At 39.7% G+C, this 20,874-nt stretch overlaps 1 protein-coding gene across 10 annotated transcripts in view; it reads right to left on the minus strand.

The window, feature by feature from the left end:
- Ezh2 (enhancer of zeste 2 polycomb repressive complex 2 subunit) overlaps nucleotides 1-20,870 on the minus strand; it is a 76,113-nt gene extending 55,243 nt beyond the window's left edge. For 7 of the 10 annotated variants that reach the window (XM_078040743.1, XM_078040742.1, XM_078040739.1 and 4 more), the window contains exon 1: nucleotides 20,726-20,870. In XM_078040743.1, coding sequence (XP_077896869.1) covers nucleotides 20,726-20,856 — 131 coding nt within the window. In that variant the 5' untranslated portion in view covers nucleotides 20,857-20,870. Of the gene's footprint in view, nucleotides 1-19,843; nucleotides 20,140-20,725 lie in introns of those variants that run through there. The other 3 variants (XM_078040744.1, XM_040291300.2, XM_078040745.1) reach the window with 3 other exon arrangements.
- Nucleotides 20,871-20,874: the final 4 nt, after the last annotated feature.

The raw sequence follows: 20,874 nt of genomic DNA on the forward strand, positions 1-20,874 counted from the left end.
ATGAGAAGGCTTAAAAGGACATAAAGGCTCAAAAATCCAGGATGGCAGGCTAAGAGGTCCTCTGGCTTGTTGTCTCCCAATGTCTGATGTCCGCTGTTTTCTGTAAGCTTCAGCACTGAGTGAGCTGTTCTCTTGAAGATGTTGGGGGTTCATCGGTCATCAAAGGCTGATAGTTCCTAAGCAGAAGCTGGTTGAAAGTTTGATTAGAAATTTTCTGTAATTGGGTTTGAAGGAACTTCATTATTCAGGGCAAGAGACAGCAAAAAAGGAGTATTCCAATGAGGGGCCCCAAGAAAGGTAGCAAATACGTGGCGAGAGAGGATTGGAAGAACCCCGCTATGGGATTAGGGGAGGTGGGTTTGAGCAATTGGGTGGATGATTCCTGCAATTTAACAACATTTTTTTCTATAAGCCCAGACTCATTAACATAGTAGCAACATTCCTCTCTGAGGAATAGGTATGTACCCCATTTTTCTATAGTGAGGAGATCAATCGCCTGCCGATTCTGTAAAGCCACTTGTGCTAATGAGGTAACCTGCCGCTGCAAGGAACCCAGAGATTCAGCAGTGGTATCGAGTGCTTCTTGCAGTTTGTTGAAGGTCATTGGATGCCCATAGAGCATGACCTATAGCTCCACCAGAGAGTCCAAGATTCGCCACTGACATTGTTAATGTGAGGCCTACCAGAACCGGCAGAAAGACTGCCGTATGGGTGCGGGAAGGTGGGACCAATTGTCGGAATTCGGCGGAGGTATACAAAGACAGCTAAGGAACTACAGTAACCAAGAAACAGGTGCCAGAGACATTGGTCATTGTGGTACTTAAAGACCCGTTGCACTAGAGGAAGTGTCCAGGTTGCATAAAAGCAGGGCTCGACGGGGTACTATAGTTCAAGGAACAAATGGGTAAAGGATTCATTGTTGGTGAGTGGAAACAGATGAAAGGGAATGAAGCATTGGTGGAATAACTCTCCCACAGTGGGATATGTGCCACATGTAAAAGTTGTCCTTTCTTGGAGAAATTATAGTATTTGCTGAAATATTTCCTGCTGCTAATGGAACTGCTGCGAGAAACGGACGACTAAGTGAAGCACAGAGGAAGGATTGAGAAGTAGGCACAGAAAGGGGTGGAGTTTAATAATTGGAGGGTTTGGTGTAGCAAATTAAGCCATGTGGGAGGGGAGCCTGAGGGGGTTCAAGGCTCTGAATTCCCTTTGGATGGGTTATGAATAAGATCTTGAAGTTTCGATTCTGACTCCTTGATATGCTGGATTTCTTGGATGGTTGCCTTAGATGGCATTATCAGGGAGCGGGCAACAGTCATCCATCCTGTGGGTTTGGCGGAACTCATTCAAGCGTAGACAGCAAAGTCAACATAATCCCAATGTTTAGCCTTGGGGTCAGTTATATCTGAAGTGTACCATGAGTTCTGACTCCCATGTTGCCCATGTCAGTTAAGGATTCCAGTCGCGATGCGACATTTGTAAAATGAACCAAGCATAACCAGTAAGGACACCAGCGGCAATAATCTTTAGTCTGATCAAAGAGGAAGCAAATGAAAGGATCATTCCAGCTACTTTGAGTGAGGGACTTGGAAGGTGACAATATTAAGGACACAGAGGTGCAATTGTGGATGAAGCAAGTTTTTTCATCAACTGTGCGAACCTTCTGCATGCTGTGTTTCGAGTATCGTTCCCGAAGGGTAAATTTGTACATAGTAGGAGATGAAGGTGAAGACCAGGCCCAACAGAGCACAGAAAATAAGCAAAGAAAGAGAATTAGAGGGTTGGGAGAGCCCATTGTGCCTTCTTTAAGAGGAACTGGGCTGCGCGGAACGCCGTGTGAGCCGCAACTTAAAGGGATGAGATGGGTGTGGAGAGCAGGAGTAAAGAGGAGGTTCAGGAGGTGGCTCTTGGAGTTCCTCTGGGATGGTAATGTCGTCAGTAGATGAGACCTCTTGATGGTATGGCTTCAACCTAGAAATGTGAATCCAGGGGGTGAGATAGTTGTCTGATAAGGAGAGTTTGGCGGCTGTGGGGATACAGAAAATGACCGGATAGGAGCCTTCCCATTTTGGGGCAAAAGGCCCTTTTTCCTCCAGGGCATTATAATAGATTAAACTCCCAGGTGTTAAGGGAGGAGTGTTTGGAGAAGAGTCTGGGTCGGGAAGAAGCCAGTCCTGATATTTCCAAAGTTCCAAGAGGAGATGAAAGAAGAGAGGCAAAAACAAATCTCGTGAGAGAAGTCCCTGTGAAACAACCAACCCAGGTAGTGTAAGAGGTCTTCCATACATTATCTCAAAGGGAGACAGTAAAGATGGTTTCTTAGGGAGAGCTCTGATAGAAGCAAAGCCAAGGGAAGGAGCTTGACCCAGTCTAAATTTAATTCCATAGTCAATTTGGTAAGAACTTCCTTCAGAGTCCAATTTACCCTTTCCACTTTTCCTGAAGCTTGGGGGCGATATGGACAGTGGAAATGCCACTTGAAGGAGAGGGTTTGAGAGACCTTTGTTGGCCCAGGTCATTCAGGGAAGGTCATTACCACACGGACCTAATAAGACACCCTCTGGAGCTTGCTTCAAATGTGGTAAGGAGGGACATTGGGCCAAGGTTTGTCCTTCGCCGAGGACACCCTCCACCCCCTGCCCAAAATGCCACCAAAGGGGACATTGAGGGTCAGACTGTCCAACAACCCGGAGAGGGGGGCTGGTCAGCCACCCCGCAACCCCAGCCTCTCCTAGGCTTGGCAGAGGAGGATTGATGGAGCCCTGGGCCTTCCCTCCCAACTATTACCATCAAGAAGCAAGAGCCCAGAGTCACCTTCCTGTGGATGGACGCTCCATTACCTTCCTCTTGGATACTGGTGCACTTTTTCGGTCTTGAGGGAGTATTGGGGTCCTACCACGCCCTCGAAAACTCCTGTTGTTGGGGTAGGAGGAAAACAAATTTTCCCTCGGAACCCCCCCCCATCATGTTATATGCAGGGATCCCTTTTGTCCTTTGGCATTTTCGGCCTTCTGCCTGTGGCATTCGCTTTCATCTTCCCTACCACAGAAAACCTTGAAAGCGACGGTGAGGAGTCTGAGGGGTAGCAGAGCCCTGTTCAAGCTTCTTAAGCTTGGCTTTAATGTCAGGGTAGCTTTTGGCCAGGAAATATGTCATTAAGACATGGCGATGTCAGGAGTTTCTAGGTCAAGGTTTGTGTACTGCTGGAGGGCTTTAGTTAGTCTATTCAGGAATTCTGAAGGTGTTTCTTCCTTCTTCTGAATGACCTCCTCCACCTTTTGAAAATTAGCGGCTGGGGGCGGCCTTCTTCAGGCCTGCCAAGAGGCAGGATGCAAAAAGGTCACGAGAATGCAAGCCTCCAGGGGTGTTGTAATCCCACAGAGGATCCTGCTCTGGGACAGCATGTGGGCCCATAGGGTGGTTGGGATTGGTTCTATGATTTTCATCAGCGTGGGCCTGGGCTAGTTTCCAGACTAGTCACCTTTCCTCAGGGAAAAGTGTATTGGCCAGGAGCATGTAAATGTCGTGATGAGTGAGGCTATATGCTTGTAGAACCTATTGAAATTCCAGAATGTAAGTGGTGGGGTCAGTGGTGAATGAGCCTAGCTTCCTTTCTAGCTGAGTAAAGTCCGACATGAAGGAGGGCACATGTACTCGGATAAAACCCTCGGGACCAGCTACGTCTTGAAGAGGTGCGATTGTCATGGGGGCGGGAAGGGGTCCCTTGGACCTAGTAACAGGAGGGCTGAAAGAGTTGGTCGGCGACGGACAGGAAGAAGAAGAGGAGGGGGAAGGGAACGGAACAGAAGGCTGAGGATATATGGGATCAGGTGAAGGAGGAGGAGGGTATGGCGAGAGAGAAGGAGCAGGTGGGGCTGAGGGATAAGGTGGGGGTTCATCTGCCGGGTCAAATGAGGAAGAGTCCAAGCGGTCAGGAGTGGAAGTAGGGGAAGGGAGGGGTTTGCAAGCAAGGAGAACTTGAGGGAGAGCATGAAAGGCAGAGAGCAGGGTGCTGTGCGAGAAGGCTAAAACCTTCAAAGGAGGGAATCTCCTTCCATTTTTTTCAGATGCTGGCAGTAGTTAAAAAGGTCCCAAAGGTCCAGGAGAAGATCTGGATCTAATGAGCCTTCTAGAGGCCAATGATTGCCATTATCCAGAGGATATGTAGGCCAATCTTGGGTACAGTATTTGATCAGGAGTTTGGGCTTGATGCCTGGTATGAGAGAGAGTGTGGCCAGATTTTTTATTAGACATTTGAGGGGCGAGGTTTCAGGTATGGATGAGGAGGTGCCCATGTTCACAGAAAGAGAGAGAGAGAGAGAGAGAGAGAGAGACAGACAGACAGACAGACAGACAGACAGAAAGAGAGAGAGAGAACCTTCAGGCCAGAAAACGATCAGCAAGGGCTAAAAGGGCGTCCCCTTCTAAGACCTTGGGGATTGTGGAGACTCTAGGAAGAGTCGGGAAACGAGAGTCAGTGAGAGTCCTCACCCGAACTGCAATCCTCGGGAGGCAAAAGCCAGAGGCCACCAAGAACCTAGTACTAGGATTCACTGGTTATAGAAGAACGAGAAGGAAGAAACAGAGGGGTCTCTCGCCTGAACCCAGAAGCCTCACACCCCAAAAGAAAGTGGGTCGTCAGAGAGTCCAATGTGGCCATAAAGGCCTTAGAGGGGTGGGTTCTCTCCCCTCTATCAGGCGTCAGGAGTGTGCTGGACGATCATGGTCACAGTTCCTGCTGTAGCCTGAAGAGGGTGACGACCAGGAGGGGAACTTACCTAAGCCCAATCAGTGGTGGGTGTAAAGAGCCAGCGCCTGAAAAGGTAGACAGGGCGAAATGTATCGGTGGAGCCGGGAGACAGGGCTCTGTTAAAATGAGCTCACCCTCTCCCGGTTTCGGCAGAACCGACATGAGACAAATCACCGGAGAAGTTCTGCTTTATTACAAAAGGCTATGTGCTTATATAGATCTAAGGATAGGTGGCAGGACTAGGGTAAACGAAAGGGCACTTGTTTATTGGTAAGTTCTTCCAGATGTCAGTTCTGGAGCCTACGAAATTAGTTCTTATTGGGCTGCGGTTTCCCACCAGCGGGATTGAACATTGGCACCAGCAGGACACGGAGACACAGGAAAAGAAGCTCCCTGGGCGCCATGTTAGATAGGGCGTATATGACCAACAGAAGGTACAATAGGTTTTAGTGTTTGCACTTCAGTGGATTATCTGTATATGCAACTACAGATAAGAATAATATAATGAACAGCATTTACACTCAAGAAGACTAAGAAAAAGACATGCCAGTAACTAATAAGGGAAAATAAAAGAAAAAATAAAGATTATATTTGTAGACCTAGTTTCAGTAGTACTAAAAAGTTAAAATGTACATAAAAACTACAGTAATTCAGCAATTTTAGCTGAATGGTAGACCATATTAACTTGACTATTGCAGAAGTGAGTACATTCCGCAGTACCATATTTTCCACAAAAACAAGAACACTCTCCTCCTTCCAACAAAATAGTAAACTCATGACTTCAAAATGGATATCATTCCTGTTTATTTGAAAGTACTATTGCCTTACAAAGACATATTTTAGAAAAGAAACCAATTATGAGAAATGAATTATGATAAATGTTTTAAAGGATCTGTTTGAAAAATAGATAAAACAGATTCAGTAACCTGACATCTAAAGGTTAACATTTTCTTTGAACACTATACAAAATCTATTTCGTAAGTTAAATTCTCAAATTTTGTTGGGTATGTAATTCAGTTTACTGAGAGACTGTTAGAGGAAAATGGAACAAAAAAAAATACATATATATATATATATATATATATATATATATACTAGGAACTAATGCTACAATATATAATCCACTGTAACTGAAGGATATGAGAAATACATTATTTCAATACTCCATTAAATATGAGCACAGAGAATAAGAAAGCAGATAAATCTGATGGCAGGATGTTCTTTCTTCTACCATGTCTATTTCAAATCTTATAACTCACATAAGCCAATATCTAATTTAACTTACAAAACCTAACAACACTGAGCAAAAGTTACAGAAAATTTTAATTTAGGTAAATATAAGGGATCTACCACCCTTATATTTATGGGATTGCAGCCTGCAAACATATGCCTAGCTTAGGTAAGCATGGGATGATGACATACACCTGCTATTCACACCAATTGCTCTGCATTGTCTCTCATATCCAAGGGTATTTAGCCACTGGGAGTGATTCTATTATTTAAAGGTAAGTATGTCTCATAGAGCAACGGCACCAAGTACAAACCAATAACTCTGCTCAACATAAAAACAATGATCTATCCTCATTATAGAGGAAAGACAGGCTGGTCTTGGCCTTAGAGAAGGTATTTGCAATATAGCATCATCCTACAAACTTTTTTTTTTCCCCAGGCAATTTTGCCAAACACTATTTTCACCTGGAACACTGACCTTATATCCTAATGCAAAAAAAAAAAAAAAAAAAAAGTAATCCCAGATCATAAAAAGGATTGGGTGGCCAAACTCCTAGCCCAAAATGTTAACAGAGACCTTTCACAATTTCCAGGTATCCTACAACCAATAGACTATTATCTGGTGGTTTAAATATCTGAGTTTGATATATATCATAGCCAGTTCTTTCAAGGTCATCAATATTACAAGTATGACTTCTTTAGTCTATGGATATTAACAGAACCCCTCACTGAAGCAAAGACCCTCCAGAAAATCCTTTAGCTCACTCTGGCCCTACAATTCATGACCTGCAAAGAATAGTTAACAGTTCAGAGACAAAATGGAACTAATGGAGGTAAGTGGCGGTTATTAGTTATTAGCCTTGTCACGGTTTTTGTCTACTTATCACAAATATAAAGAACTAGAAAAATAAATAATACTTTTTATTAACAATCACACTACTTTGTGCTATGGTTTGAATGGGTCTCCTTCAAAATTCAGCTCCCGTCAATAAGAGGGTGATCAGGTCCGAGGGTTCCTCCCTCATGAATGGGATTAGGTGCCTTGATACAGAGGATTGACAGAAGGAGCTGTTCTCTGATTGCTCCTCCATGTTCTAGCATGTAAAGAGGCAGTAAGAAGGTCCTTGCCAGATGCCAACATCTTGATCTTATACTTCCCAGAACTGCAAGAAATAAATTTCTAAGTTACCCAGTCTTGAGTGTTCAGCAGCACAAAATAAAGACAATTTTCTTTATCCAAATACATCCATTTGTTAGATTACTACTACATAACTTCGCTTATGAAAAATAATTAAACCCAGAGAAAATATGTGAGTCCTTAAACACAGAAATGCTACAAAGAATTGATCAACCACAAAATCAGTTATATAATTCCTACAGTTACTTCACTGCAATTTCCAGACCAATACAAACATTCTTGGAGGTGGGGGGTGGGGGCGTTGAACAGAGACACTGCTATCTCAGCACTACCATGGGGGAAAAGAAGAAAATGAGAGCACTAGGATAAATGACTAAAATTCAGGATCTACAGATTCAAGGATAGAAACACTGGACTTTTGTTTGGTAGTCTATATTTAAAACTTGGCATTTTTCACTTGTATAGAATGTCTCTAGAGGATATCTCACCTTTTATTGGAATAATTCTAATGGGTAAAGTATCCAATACATAGTTTGAAATAATTATCTTTTCTAGATAGAAAATGTATATGGCTGCAGCAACTGGCTACCACTTGCAATTACTAAACAAAGGACAATGTTGCTGGATAAATAAAAGAAAAGGAACTATTTTCTCTGAGTACAAGGATATCTAATGAGTTTGAACTTGCCCATTTAGGTTTATTGGTTACACAGCTAATTTAGTCAGATACATCATAGTACATTAAGGTAAAAGCTTTTAGGTGGTATTATGCCCATAACACAGATACATGAAAGAGAAAATAGGCCTATCATCAGTATCAGATGCTTTATGAATTAACTGATAAGAAATTCAGGAGAAATGCATATAATGATATCACTCAATTAAAAGTCAGCTAGGAGGGGCTGGGACTGTAGCTCAGAGGCTAAGCACTCGCCCAGCGTGTATGAGGCACTAGGTTCAATCCTCAGCACCACATAAAATAAATAAATATATATAGATATATAAAACCTATAACCAAAAAATAAACATTTAAAAAAGCCAGCTAGGGAAAAAAAAAAATCACACAATCACCTGTGATGGTAATGTGAACTTAAGTCCCATATTTTCTCCAAATCTCCAGAGAAATGGTTCTAAGTGGGTGACAGAAAATCAAGTGCTTAAAAGTCCCGGTATTTAGAGCTAAAAAGGACCTAGCGACCTAGCAAAAACCTACTTCAACTATTTAAGAGACCTTAGCCCCATAGTAATCTAGGCAAGTTACTCACCTTCACCAAGCCTCAATTTCAAAATCTGCAACACTATGCCCAAGGCCCTGGGTTCAATCCCTAAAACCACAAAATAAATAAATAAATAAAATAAAAACAAAATCCACAACATGAAGAAATACTTTCTGTAGAAAATGATAAACCCAAACTGTTCATTTGTTCATTATTTGGTGTTCTCATTCATTTTACAATGAAAATGAGATTCACAAAATCTACTTGCCAAGGACCTACAACTTGTTTAATGGAAGAACCCTATCAGAGCATATCATTCTGTGCACATCTAACTGCCAGTAGAAAGCAGCCCTTAAAAAATATCTTCTTTAGCCAGGTGCAGTGCTGCACACTGTAATCTCAACTTGGAGGCTGAGGGAGGAAGACTACAAATTTGAGACTAATCTCAGTAAGTTAGCAAGGCTCTAAGGACTTAGACTCTGTCTCAAAAGAAAACATAAAAAAGAGGCTGGAGATGTGATTCAGTGTTTTCGCAACCCTGAGTTCAATTATCAATAACAAAAAGATTTTTTAAATAAATATCTTCTTTACAGCATAACTTGAGTTCTCTACTTCAAGAAGACAAATATGTTCCAGAGAGGCAAAATTATTAATGGGGGAAGTGGGACAACTCTACACTTCCTTCCTCTATGCTGGTACAAGCAACATTTCTGTCATCTGTAAGTCTTCACTGATTACTCCAGAAGGACTCAAACACAAATACTTGCCAACAACATCCTTTTGCTACCTAACAGTATGACAGGTCAGCATGCTGTTTAAAGTACTTACAAAGTTCATCTAAATAGAATTTCTTATAAAATTCATAAGGTTAAGATGCGAGTTTCCCCACTTAACAATCAGTGTATGGTATTTATTTTTTAAAGTAAGTAAAAGGCATTATTTTCAATAAATTAAAAAGTAAAATGTCGGGCTGGGATTGTGGCTCAGCAGTAGAGCGCTGGCCTAGCACAGGCGGGACCCGGGTTCGATCTTCAGCACCACATAAAAATAAAGGCATTGTGTTGTGTCTATTTACACCTAAAAAATAAAATATATTTTAAAAAAAGTAAAATGTTTGGGGCCAATAAACATAAATATATGCTCAATCTGCCTTATGCAAATCCAACACAATGAGGTAGCATCTCATACCCATTAGGTATGGCCACTATCAAAAGAACAGAAAATAAAAGTGTTGCCAAGGATATGGAAAAACTGGAACCCTTGTTCACTAATGGTAGGAATGTAAAATAGTACATTCATTATGGAAAACAGTAGGGAGGTTCCCAAAACAATTAAAAGTAGAATTACCATGGAACCCAGCAATCCTACTTCTGGGTATATGAACAAAAGAATTTAAAGCAGGATCTCAAAGAGATATTTGTACATCAACATTCACTGCAGCACCATTCAAAATAGTTGAGAGGGAAAAGCCACCCAAATGCCCATCAACAGATGAATAGAAGTTTTAAAATGTAATATATACACATATAATAGTACACAGCTTTAAAAAAATAAAAAGGAAACCCTGACACATATAACATACATAAACCTTGAAAACATTATGCTAAGCAAAGTAAGCCAACTGAAGAGGGCATACACAGTATGATTCCACTACTCATGAAATATCTAAAGTAGTCAAACTAGTAGTAGAAACTAGAAAGGTATTTTTTGGCAAAGGTTTGGGATGCACAACAATATGAGTATATTAACAGTACTGAACTATACACTTAAATAATGGTAAAAATAGTAGACTTAATGTTATGGAGTTAAGTTTGGGGTTTTGTTTGATAGTTTTTGTTTTTGTGGTGCTGGGGCTAGAGCCCAACAGCCTCATGCATGCTAAGCATACATTCTACCACTAAGCTACTTCCCCAGCCCTACTCTATATGTGTGTGAAAATAATCTTACCCTTATATACATAATATACTTTTTGTTATCTTGTTTCTGCAAGTGTGTAACATTTTAAACTAAAAATTAAATGACTTGTGAATTAAGAGTAAGTTTATTTTCACATTTAGTACACATACCCACTATTTTTTTTTTTTAACAATAAAAAAAGAGTAAAATGTGTCACTTAAGGACTGCATGTATATTAGGCACAGGGCAGGTTCTCAATAAATAGTAATTAGTTCTGATTTATAGGCACAGGTTGGTATTCATTACAAATACAATACAATGAAATTTATAAACTATGATATCAAAAAACGCAAATATTGGTAGCTGGGGTTGTGGCTCGGTGGAAGAGCGCTTGCCTAGCATGTGTGAGGCACTGGGTTGAGTCTCAGCACCACATAAAAATAAATAAAATAAAGGTCCATCAACAACTAAAAAATATTTTTAAGATATACAAATGTTATCTTAATGGGGATTTAAATCCTTCAACTGTTTAAATAAAATCAACTAATTTTCTTAGATTTGGCTTATACGCATTTCTCGGTCTTTAGTACTAAAAAAGCAAGGCACTACAGTGGATAAAATAAGTCATGTTTTGACTTTTGAACACTTTTTTTTTTTTTTTTTAACTTTTTGGAGACATCTTGATGTGCTTTGCAAAAATTTAGTTCCCATGAACATACCTTAGCAATGAAGATCATCATGAGTTAAATTTTAGACTAATCATTTAAGCATCTTCTTTCACTTCTTTGCATCAGAGTTCCTCAAGCTTTCTGACTTTAGCTATATCTACTAAAGATCCAAATTTAAAATTTTGTAATATGAAAGCAGCAAAATTCACTGGGTGATCAGCATAAACATGCAAAACTCACCTGATAGATCCTTCTGGCTCTACTTAAGGGGAAGAGATGGTGTTAGATGATTATTAATTTCTGCTAGGAAAAATTCTCCCAAGCATTCAGGGCTCTGGCCCACAAAAAAATCTGGTAAATATTTTATCTATAATATACAAAGCCCTTTTCTAAAGTCTGCTATAAAATGAAGTGTTCGGGGAGAGAAAAAACACAACCAAGCAATACAAGTGCTATCTAAGAAACAGCTGTCTGTCCAGTTCAGCTGGGACAGAGAAAGGGGCATTTTGAGCCACAGGCTAAACAGTGTCTTGAGATGCTAAAATGGTAAGGCAGAGATCCAGAAAGAGATCTCTTTAAAATAAAATACACATTCTTTATTTACGATGATCGTCATCCATTTGGTATATTCATAGGAGTTGAATTTTCTGTAGACTGGTAAGAAAACCAGTTGAGATCAATAGGGGAAACATATAAGAAAATGCCAGAAATAAGACTAGTTAAGAGGGTTTGAGCTGTTCTGTAAACTGCCCAGAATGCTAGCTTTGGAACTTTTTTATGTGAATCTATGGTCATGGGAAAATTGAGCTCAATAATGGCATGATCCCCTGGAGTGGTATATGACATCCAACAAAAACCCAAAGGCTTGCTCCCTCCTCCCCCACTTCATTAAACAGAGAAGCAAAGTTTATGCATTACTTGAATAAAGCTAAAAATTATTGTGGAGAAAGTTAAGTATTAAGTAAAAGATAAAGTGACAGTTTACAGAAATAAAATAGTATACAGAATATGAAAAGCCAATCATTTCTATAATAAAAAATTTACTTATCTGTATCAGAACAGGTAGACTAAATTTGACAATCTAGTCATTTCTACATACTACATTCTACGATCAAGTATTTTATTCAAGTATATTTTACAGTTTAAAAAAAATGGATTGTCTTTCTTGTAAGAGATCTTTAAGATATAAGATCAAGTTTATTTTTAATTTCTTATAACATTCTCATTTATCCTTTGAAGAAAAAAGGTCTCAGTAATAAAGTTCTAAATTATGCAAAAGGAAAACTTGAAAGAATTATCAATATTACCACTTTAAAAACTAGTTAAATTTGAAGACTAGTCATGCTACACACAGCAACTTATATAAATAATATACTTTTTGTTATGGTGTTTCTGCAAGTGTATAACACTTTATACTAAAAATTAAATGACCTATAAATTAAGGGTAAGTCTATTTTCACATAATTAACCAAATTTAAACTATTATTCTCCCAGTATCAACAATGTTTGACATATATTTTTTTAAAAAAAACTCAAAATCAAAACTAAAATATTAAGGATAAAATATTGCAATACAAGGTGAAAGAGAATATGTACCCTGAAAATATAAAGATCTCTTGCAAATGAACGAGATAGACAATCCAATTTTTTAAATGGACAAAATACTTAACAAAAATAAAATTCTCTCTCTCTCCCCCCCCCAATGGAAAATCAGCATACAAGAAGATATTTAACGTTACTGATCTGGGAAATGCAGATTAAAACCACAGTGAGATACTTAACACTCATTAAATGGCCATTTCTTCAAAGACTGGAAATGCAAAGATTGGTGAAGATGTAGAGAAACTGCAGCCCCTATGCACTCCCAACTGGAGCTGCAGCTTTCAATGTATGGCACTCTGGAAAGCAGTTTGGCAGTCTATATCTTATAAAGTAAAATCAATATTTACCACATGACACAGCAAGACAATTCCAAGGCATTTGCCAAGAGGAACTAAAACATATGTCAGTAAAGATATGAATGGTCATATCAGCTTTATTAATAGCCAAAAACTGAAAATGGCCCCACATATCTATCAACAGGTAAATGAAGTTTAAAAAAAAATGTAATATGGGCTGGGGATGTAGCTCAAGCAGTAGCGTGCTTGCCTGGCATGCTCGGGGCGCTGGGTTCAATCCTCAGCACCACATAAAAATAAAACAAAGATGTTGTGTCCACCGAAAACTAAAAAAATAAATATTAAAAAAAAATCCTCTCTCTTTAAAAAAAACTGTAAAAAGTCAATGAACTACTAATCAACTAAGAAACAAAAAACTAATGATATAAGCTATAACACAGATATTATTTCAAAAACATGTTAGATAAAGGAAGTCAATCATAAAATATATATGTATAGTATAACTTGCATTTACATGAAACTAGTGAATAGGAGAAATCTGATCAGTGGTTGAGAGAATATGAGATGTTTTATAAATCTTGATTGAGGTGGTGGTACAGGTATATACATTTGCCAAAAACTCTTTGTACCGTTAAAATGTATGCATTTTGTTGTGTGTAAATTATAGGTCAATAAAGTTGACTTTGTATCTAAACAATTAATACCTTTCTAGAAAACAATTTGACAATGTCTATTAAAACTTGAAGTGGCAACTTTTCTTATACAAAATTCTTACACAAATGTTCAAAGTTGGAAGGATGTTCAATTCATCTGAAGAGAAAAACCAATATATAAAAGGAACAGAGGGCTGGGGATGTGGCTCAAGTGGTAACGCACTTGCCTGGCATGCGCGGGGCACTGGGTTCGATCCTCAGCACCACATAAAAATAAAATAAAAATAAAGATGTTGTGTCCACCGAAAACTAAAAAAAAATATTAAAAAATTCTCTCTCTCTTTAAAAAAAAAAGGAACAGAGGGCTGATTTGCTGTATGATAATACATTTGTAAACTGAAATACTATGCATTCCACTTAAAAAGATACAAAGCCTGATAGTTTAGAACACCAGGAAGCAAACTTTTTGTGAAGAGCTACTGATCTTTCATCTTGGCAGGCCACAGCCAGTCTGCCCTGGGTATTCTTTTTCTTAGGGGCAGGGAAGGTGGGGTCATTAAAATTCTTAGCTTGTGAGTTTTTTTGTTTTTTGTTTTTTGTTTTTGGTGCCTGGGATTAAACCCAGGGACAACCACTAAGCCACATCCCCAGCCCTTCTTTGATATTTTTATTCTGAAACAGGGTCTCACAAAATTGCTGAAGCTAGCTTTGAACTTGCAATCCTCCTGTCTCAAGCCTCCCAGACTGCTGGGATTACAGGCATGTGCCACCGTGCTCAACTAACTTGTGGGTCTTACAAAAAAAAAAAAAAAAGACAAGAGGCTGAAGGTGTAGCTCAAAGGTTGGGTATTCGCCTAGCATTGGCGGATGCCCTGAGTTTGATCCCCAGCCTTACCCAAAACAACACCGATGAAATGAGAACTTTAAACCAAAGTGTCCAAATTAAATCCTTCCTCGATGGGCATGTAGCCCAGGCCTGTAATCCCAGCAGCTACAAAGGCTGAGGCGGTAGGATCACAAGTTCAAAGCCAGCCTCAGAAATAGCAAGGCACTAAGCAACTCAAGTGAAATCCTGCCTCTAAATAAAATACAAAATGGGGGGCAGGGGGGGATGCGGCTCAAGGTCAGGTGCCCCTAAATTCAATCCCAGTACCAGTAATAAATAAATAAATAAATCCCTCCTCAACTACTAAGTAGTTCTTGTTACCCAAGTGCTCCATCTCTTGATGTTAAGGTTATCTATATAAAATAATGAGCATAAAGCATTTAGACCAAGTGTTAAGCACATAACAAGCCCTAAGAGAAATAGCCAATCTCAATAAAATAGGTCTCTGCATTGACCTAAAAAAATTGTGTTAAAACCAAATAACTTGGTTTCATTTTTATAATAGCTTTGTAAAAATACACATTCATATACAAAAATTTGGGAGAAATATATACCAAACTACTAATAGGATTATAGGAATCAAAAAATCATTCATCTTAAAAACATCTGTGTTGTTTCAATGTTTTAAACTGAACACAGCTCTCTCTCTGCTTCCTGACTGTGTCCTGAGCCACTTTCCTCCATACACTCTTCCTCCATGGTTTGCTGCTTCTCATCAAGCACCAAGGAATGGAGCCAGCCTTCTATGGACTGAGACATCTGCAACATTGAGCCCCAAAATAAACTTTTCCTCCTGAAAAAAAAATAATAATCTGAGTGCTAGCATAGTGGCACATGCTTGTAACCCCAGCAGCTCCAGAAACTGAGGCAGGAGGATCCCAAGTTCAAAGCTAGCCTCAGCAATTTAGCAAGGCCCTAAGCAATTCAGTAAGACCTTGTCTATAAATAAAATACAAAAAGGGCTGGGGATGTGACTCAGTGGTTGAGTGCCCCTGAGTTCATTCCTGGTACCCAAAAAAATAAATAAACAAACTGAAAACATTACTTTTAATCAACGGACATTTCTAGAAATAGATAAAAAACTAAGTAGCACCATTTTCTTTGCATACCTAAGCACACATTTAAACTTGAAAAATGTTTGGTTTAACGAATGAAAAATACATCAATTCAAAAACAATATTGGTGCAATAATAAACTTTGTGCCAGGGTTCTAAGGTTTGGTGAATATTAATTTCTTTATTTGTCACAATCACTTTATTTTATTTATTGATTTTATTGGATATCATCATTACCCTTACCAATTTACAGATAAGAAACCTCAAACTATTAAGAAGACAACATCCCAAGCACAAACTAGCAACTCAGGATCTGAAACCCAAGCAAGCACCTTCTAATATACCCCCCATAAATTCATATTATCAAAGCTACGGCTGAGACAGAAATCTTCAAAGATATCTTTTAGTGCATAAACTACAATGATCTACTTTTAAATGTAACTGATTGGTTCAAATGAACTCATTCTTCTTGGAGGTGATATATCTTTAATATCCAGTAAGTCAGCATTATAATATATAATATGGGATTCAAAGAGAATGGAAGTTTGGATCCTGACTTCAAATAATCCTGAACAGGTTCTTAACCCCTCGAAACTAGTTTCTTTCAGTTAAATTATAGATACAGGTTTGTAGAGTGCATTGTTTTGTATTCTAGTAAAATATATGCAATGTTTACCACTTTAACCATTTCTAAATGTCCAATTCCGTGACATTAAGTACCTCTGTACCTTGCTATCCGAGAAAGCTAAGTTCCAGAACTCTACACAGATACCCAAATCCATACTCAAACTCCTTAGACAAAATGGCACGGTATCTACACAGAACATACACACATCCTCCTGTCTTACCACATTACCCAAGCTGGTATCACCCTCCTGGATTCAAGCAATCCTCCTTCCTCAGCCTCTCAAATAGCTGTGATTACAAGGGTACATCACCAATTTTGGTGATAGGGTCACTTATAATGCCTGACATAAAGCAAATGCTATGTAAATTGCTATTATAACGCACTGTTTAAGGAATAACAGCAAGGAAAAATATCTGTACATATTCAGTACAACACTATTTTTTGGTAATATTTTCAACCAGCAGTTGGTCAAATCTGTGGATACAGAAACTGTGGACATGGAGGGCCAACTGTACAAAGTATTATTCAACCATCCATCTATCCATCATCTATCTCCAGAATTCTGTCATCATTCTAACCACAAATTCTATATTCATTAAATAATAACTCCCCATTCACCTCTCTTCTGTCTCTGGTAACCTCTACTTGCTGCCTCTCTGAAACTGCCTATTCTAGCTACCTACACAAATAAAATCATTCAAGTTTTGTATGTTTTTTTGTACAAAAGGTCATGTCTGACTTAATTCATTTAACATAATATCCTTGAGGTTTACCCATGTTGTACAGTATGTACCAGAATTTCATTTCTTTTATTTCAGAATATTTTACTGTATGCATATAACATATTTGTTCTCATCTTTTAATAGTTGCAGGGTAGATTTTATAAGAATTTATAAGAATTAAAAAGTATTCAATATGAATGTTACCATAGTAAGAAACCAAGCATCTGATAAATAGTAGGCACTTTAATATAAAATTCACATGTTACTTAACAACAGGATACATTTTCAGAAATGCACTGTTAGGCCATTTTTTCATTGTGTGAACATCCCTGGGTGTACTTATACAAATTAAGATGGCTACAATGTCACTAGGCAATATGAGCTTATGGAACCACCCTTACACATATGATCCATCACTGACCAAAACTTCAGTATGCAATGCACAACTATAATTCCTTTATTCATTTCATTTTTGGCATATTTTTCTACAAAGTGGAAAAGTATGTAACTGTATCAAATGTTTGAGATATTACTGGATTTACTAATCTATATCATTTTAAAAGAATAAAGAACATCCCAGTAAGTGATCCCTAACTACATCATAAGGAGTCTAGTCAGTTTCAGCTTCAAGACCCACCTCTAATTATTCTAAGACAAAATACATTAATTCTAATACCTTCCAATTAAAAAAATATGCCACCCTCTCTTTCTCTCCCCTTCCTCATATTTTTGGACAACAGTTATCAATATCAAATCAAACAGATACTAAATATCCACATGATTCATCAAGCTTCTCTCTAGTTGCCCAAAATACCAAATATAAATACCAACAGATATACTTAATTTACAATTTTCAATATCACAGATTATAACAAGGAAAAAACACTGGAACTGATTTACCTTGACAATTTTTCTTCTTTGTAATCATTACTTCTCAAAAAGGGTGGAAAACACCTTACGAAGTTCCTCATGACATAAATATTAATATATCCTGTTTGCTTTGCAAGTTCCTTTGTCAAATTATTTCACTACATCTTTCATGTTTCCTTAATTTATTCAATTATTAAAATTCCTATTCTCTACCAACTACCAACCTAGATGATAGGTATACAAAGAAAATAAGAGCCTCTGACTTGAGGCACTTAAAGAGTGTAGTATTGAGGGAGAGGGATGAATGAACAGTGATTACAATACAATTTGATATGAGCTATAATAAAAGTGTGAACAAAGCCCTATGGGAATTCAAGAGTGCCTGGGAATTCAGGGAAGGCTTCTGCAAGGTAAAGCACATCATCTGATGAACCTTCCTCTGAATTTAATGAACTATTCCTCTCCACCTATGCTGCCCCAAAGGTTTCACTGCCCCACAAAAATTTTTCATCATCTATATTGACATAAAGACTTCAAAGCTAATTCATAAATCATTTCTAATTGACCTCATAACTCATTATATCATCATCAAATTTTTCATGCTGGTTTTTAAAAGCAGCATATCAACTTTCTTAATTATTCATTTAAAGACCAATACTAAAATAAATTTATACTTCTTAAGAATAACACTTCAAAGGACAGAAGAGATCCTGGAAAAACTCCAGTGTGACCTGGAGAAATTTGCTTGAAATTTTTAAATGACAAACAGGAAGATAATCACACATATGTGTGATTATGCAAGACAAAGACAATCCCCTCCCCCCCAAAGAAAACTATTTGTCTAACTACACTAAATCAACAAGTGTTTTTCTTTTCTATCACTGCTACTTAAACTAAATATATTCTTAATTCTACCAGAAAATAATTTAAAACAAAAATGTTAGCCAATTTGCCAGAGACTTCTTAAAAAATATCTTGTGGCAAAGAGAGAGAGCAAATATCTAATACAGAAAATACAGAACAAAATGAAAATTCTCAAATCCTAAAATACCCAAATGTCTTGCCAAAAATCTGCACTGCACAAGTAGCTCATCTCATAATAATGGACAAGACTCTCAACAGGATTTTTAAATATTATTATTAGTAACTAATAAAAACATAAATCTTACTTTACAATCCCAAAACAGTAACACCTGGAATGTTTTACGTTCAACACTACAAAACGGATCCCATTCACTGCATGTCTTTGTCTCCATTTGTTTGAAAGTTAGCAGATGCACAGATTATGTCTTCCATCAGAGGAAACAATGTAACCAGAAGAGAGCCTATATTCCCAATTTCTTGACATATATTCACTTCCAACAAAATAAGAATTTATGACGGGATCTTCCTAAATGTTTCTCGGACTTTAAACATGACATTCTCAACACACCTCCGAAAAGAGAGAACAGAATTCTTCATATTTAAGACCAAAATCCCATCCATTCCTAACTTCAGAGATGGTGAACAAGGAATTAAAATACATCTTAAATACTTTCTTTTCTTGCAAATCAAATTATGAATAAAAAGGTTTACAAACCTGTTTTGCATTTTATTCCTTGGTATAAATTAATTGCTAATGCTGATGAATGAAAATTAATGGAAAATAAACTTCAAAACCTAACTTAGAAGCATAAACTACATTCAACTAAACCAGTATTAAAAGTTTATTTTTTAAATGTTTCATGTGACATTAACACTATAAAATTAAACTGATAACGACCATTTTGAAGCCTAGAAAGTAAGCCTTGTAGTAAACCACTGCAAGTATCAAAGACAGGTTTTTACTTCCAAATGAATTTAAATTTTATAGATCCTGTGCGATAAACAAAGGAAGTTTAGTTTGAACTGCGGGCAGCACACATGCAATTTCTTAGGCAACAAACAGTTGTCCATCCAGTCTTTTCTGACTCACTAATGCTATTGTTCACGGAAAACAAGACCAATTAATAAGAAATTGCCAACCCTGTGGTCTAAGCACACATTCGTCACAGACACTTTATTTCGATCACCTCTTCTACTATATCCTCATTCAACCCCCGGGGATTTGGGAATTAATCACTAAATGACAGTTGGTTTCGTTAGCACCTGTCGCCATTCTCATATATATCACGCAAGTTGGCCAAAACAGCCCGGCATTTTTTGTTTTTGTTTTTTAGGATTACGATTTTTTACAAAATGGGAACTCACGAGACATTCACCAAGTTTTCCAAAAGACCAAGCCTGTGCTTCTCCACTCCTCCGGTTTTCAGAAAGTAACCCTGCGGCACGCATCTCGTGCGGATGGCGGGGGACACCCAATGCAGTGGGCACTCCACGGAAAGCCCTCCACGCCAACGCAGCCGAGGGAGGAAGACAGCTCCGCTCTTGCCTCCAACTTAGCATAAAGCTCGGCGAGCGCGGCCCGAGACCGGGGCACGGGGTTTCGGACTGCTCCGGGGAAATGTCAGCCGCCAGCCACCGGGTCCCACGCCGCGCACGCCCTCCCGCAGCGCCCGGGCCGGGGAGGCGGCGCCGGGCGGACGGGGGCCGCGGGGCCAGCCCTGCCCACCCGCGCCCGCCCACGCCCCCGCCCGCCGCGGCGGGACCCGAGTGTCGCGCCCTCCCCTCCCGCCGAACCCTCCCGGGGCACAGTCCGCCCTTTGTCTGAGTGTGGACTCGCGGCTCGGTCCCACCAACTTGTCTGTCCCGTCCTACTCGGACCCTCCCGCCGCCCCGCCACACAAAGGAGACGTGAGGCTCGGGGCTGCCACTCCGGACCGGCCACTGGAACGCCCCCGGCCCGGGCGGGGGCAGACGCCCGGACAGGAGCCCCCCGCCCCGCGTCCGCATCTCCGCGGGGGGGTCGGCGCTGTCCACTCACGGGGTCGCGCCGGCCAACCCCGCGCCTCACGGCCCCTCCGAGGGGGTCTCCCCTCACCCACCCCGGCCCCTACAAAAGCGGCGCCCGGGAGAGCCCCGCTCGGGCCATGCCGGGGACCAGCCGGGCAGCGACGGGGCGGTCCCGGCGTCGCCGTCGCCCCAGGTCGCGCTCCAAAGCTTCGCCGGCCGGCCGCCGACAGCGCGCGTTACCTTCGTCCCGCGCGCCAGCCCGCGCCTCTCCCGCGCGCCGCCGCCGCCGCCGGGGCTCCACTGCCTTCTGTGTCCCACTGGGTGTCGGACGCGACCGGACCGAGCGCCAAACGCAGCAGCCCAATCGCCATCGCTTTTATTTGCCCCCC

Source organism: Ictidomys tridecemlineatus, chromosome 2 (genome assembly GCF_052094955.1).
Source record: "Ictidomys tridecemlineatus isolate mIctTri1 chromosome 2, mIctTri1.hap1, whole genome shotgun sequence".
NCBI lineage: Eukaryota > Metazoa > Chordata > Mammalia > Rodentia > Sciuridae > Ictidomys > Ictidomys tridecemlineatus.